This window comes from Megascapheus bottae, chromosome 11 (assembly GCF_031878675.1).
Source record: "Megascapheus bottae isolate mThoBot1 chromosome 11, mThoBot2.hap1, whole genome shotgun sequence".
NCBI classification, from domain to species: domain Eukaryota; kingdom Metazoa; phylum Chordata; class Mammalia; order Rodentia; family Geomyidae; genus Megascapheus; species Megascapheus bottae.
This window is the reverse complement of record NC_143519.1, coordinates 21,543,538-21,546,343: the sequence shown is the minus strand read 5'-3', so window position 1 is coordinate 21,546,343 and position 2,806 is coordinate 21,543,538. Positions and strand designations below refer to the sequence as shown.

General features: G+C 70.1%; 1 protein-coding gene across 1 annotated transcript; it reads right to left on the bottom strand.

Annotated features, from left to right (window-relative positions):
* Positions 1 to 206: 206 nt before the first annotated feature.
* Positions 207 to 2,110, bottom strand: Pou4f1 (POU class 4 homeobox 1). Its single transcript, XM_090341709.1, is given in 3 exon segments — positions 207 to 995; positions 998 to 1,357; positions 1,988 to 2,110. Coding segments are annotated over 3 exon segments (1,272 nt in total).
* Between the last annotated feature and the right edge of the window lie 696 nt (positions 2,111 to 2,806).

Genomic DNA, 2,806 nt, shown 5'->3' with positions numbered 1-2,806 from the left:
GCCGGGTGGGGCGGAGGAGAAGAGCCCGGGGAGAAACTCCCCAGATGCCGGCAGGATCGCTGAAGGACACTCCAGATCCGTCCATCTCCGAGGGGAAAGCGGGCCCAAGAAAAGCCCCCAGAAACAGCTTCCCCCCCCCTCCACACCACCACCCCACACTCGGCTTCCCCTCTCGGCCCCGCCCGGCGCCTCCCACCCACCCCGGGTCAGTAAGTGGCGGAGAATTTCATCCGCTTCTGCTTCTGTCTCTGGTTGCAAAACCACACCCGCACCACGTTCTTTTTGAGGTCCAGTTTCTCGGCGATGGCGGCGATCTTTTCGGACGAGGGCCGGGGCTGCACGGCAAAGTAGGCCTCGAGGGAGCGCTTCTCGGGCGCGGCGATGGAAGTCCGCTTGCGCTTCTTCTCGCCGCCGTTGAAGAGCTCGGGCTTGTTCATTTTCTCGCGCTGCGCGCCCTCGGCCTCCTCCAGCCACGCCTGCAGGATGGGCTTGAGCGCGATCATGTTGTTGTGCGACAGCGTGAGCGACTCGAACCTGCAGATGGTGCTCTGGCTGAGCGAGCCCACGCCCGGGATCTTCAGGTTGGCCAGCGCCGAGCCCACGTCGGCCTGCGTCACGCCCAGCTTGATGCGCCGCTGCTTGAAGCGCTCGGCGAACGCCTCGAGCTCGCGCGGGTCCGTGTCCGAGTCGCAGATGGACGCCAGGCCCGCCGCGCCCACCACCGCCGCCGCCGCCGACGCCGCCGCCACCTGCCCGGCCGCCGCCGCCGCCGCCGCCGCCGCCGCGCCGTGGTGCGCCGCCGCCGCCACCAGCCCCGGGTGCGGCAGCCCGGACGGCATGTTCATGGCGGCCGCCGCCGCCGGGTGCGACAGGTGGCCCAGGCCGTGCATGTGCGGGTGCGGGTGCGCCGAGCCGCCCAGTAGCCCGCCGCCGGGGCCTCCGCCGCCGCCCCCCGGGCCGCCCCCGGGGCCGCCGCCTCCGGGGCCGCCGCCGCCCCCGGGCCGCCGCCGCCCCCCGGGCCGCCGCCGCCGCCGCCCCCGGGGCCGTCGTGGGCGCCGCCGCCGCCGCCCGCCGCGCCCGCGCCGCCGGCGCCGGCCATGAGCGCGAGCGACGGCGACGAGATGTGGTCCAGCAGGTCCCCCGGCTCAAGCGCCTGGTGGTGGTGGTGGTGGTGGTGGTGGTGGGCCAGCGGCACGGTGGACGTGGACGTGCACGGCACGCTGTTCATCGTGTGGTACGTGGCGTCCGGCTTGAACGGGTGGCTCTTGCCCTGGGACACGGCGATGTCCACGGCCGCCAGCGCCTCGGCCCGCGCCAGCAGCGTCTCGTCCAGGCTGGCGAAGAGGTTGCTCTGCAGCTGCAGGCGACACAAACCAAACCAAACACACACACACCAAAACCCCCCCACAAAAACCAAAACAACACAAACGAAAACAGGCACACACGAGCCGGGAAGCACAAAGCAACCAAAAAGAACAACGTGGAGGGGTCGGGGAAGGGGGGGTGAGGAGAGTGGGGAGCGGGACGGACGGGACAGACGGGACACACGGGGGAGGGGGGGAACGAGCAGGGGACAGGGAACGAAATGTGGAAGACGAAAAGAGAGGGGCGAAAAGGAGGAGCAGGAGGAGAAGAAGAAGAAATGGAGATGTAACTCGCAGCTGGGGGACCCGCGTCGCGCACCCCACCACGCACAAGAGATCGCCCGTTTTCCAGGCGTGAAATTAGCGGAGAAAGTGAAGGGAAGTCGAGCACCATCGCGGCCCCTCCCCACCGAGAACTCCCCGCTCGGGTCGCAGTCGGACGGAATCACGACCTCAGGCTCCGCCGGACACCAAGTGCTTCCCGGCGGGGCTTCCTCCACCCACCCGTGCCCGATCCGCCCGCCCGCCCGCGCCGGGACCCGCACACCCCAGCACCCGACCCGCCGCGTCCCGGAGGTGGGGGGGGAGGGCGCGGGCCGGCGCCGCGGGCGCGGGGCGCTTACCGGCGGCGTGGGCAGGCAGGCCCGCCGGATGGCCTCGGAGCTGGAGTGCAGCGACGGGTACTTGTGCTCAGGGAGGGTGGGATGCATGGCAAAGTGAGGCTGCTTGCTGTTCATGGACATCATCTTGGCGGCTTGGCATGTAAATCCACAAACACTCCGAAAGTCCCCGGGAAAGTGTGCGCCCCGGCTCCCCCACCGCCGACCTCCCCTCCGAGGCTGCGGCCGCGCTGGGTGCTGCTGCGGGTGAAGGTGGCTGCTCCGCGGGCTGCTGCTGCTGCTGCTGATCTGACCGCCGCCCGATGATCCCTTTGACCGCGCAGAGCGCCGCGCGCGCCGGCCTCGCCGGTCCCGCTTCTCCTGGAGCTCTAGCCCGGCGCGCCGACGGGATGCACTCCTCTTACACCTGAGCCCCACTTCTCGCGGCCGGCCCGGGGAGCTCTCGCGAGAGCTCTCGCGCGGCCCCCGCCGCGCTGACAGGCATCTGCTGGCTCTGTCGGTCTGGCGCGCGCTCTACTTTTCGGCGGCGCTGTGCGTCTCGGCGCGCGACCGCGCGCGCGCGCACTCGTCAAATCGGGACGGGCGCTTGGGAGAAGCTCTGCTAGTGACCACCGGTCAGGACAACGCAGGTGATGCACCTGTAGCTGTCCAGGCATGCGCACTGCACACCCCACCTTGCCACCGCCGGTCTGCCAAGATCAGAAGCGCCGGCTATTGTCTTAAGACTAGGCGGCTTTTGGAGGGAGGAAGACGGGGATGTCAGCGCGCCCCTTCGTGGGTGCGCGCGCATGTTCCTCCTCCCCTAGCGATTCCTGAATCTGT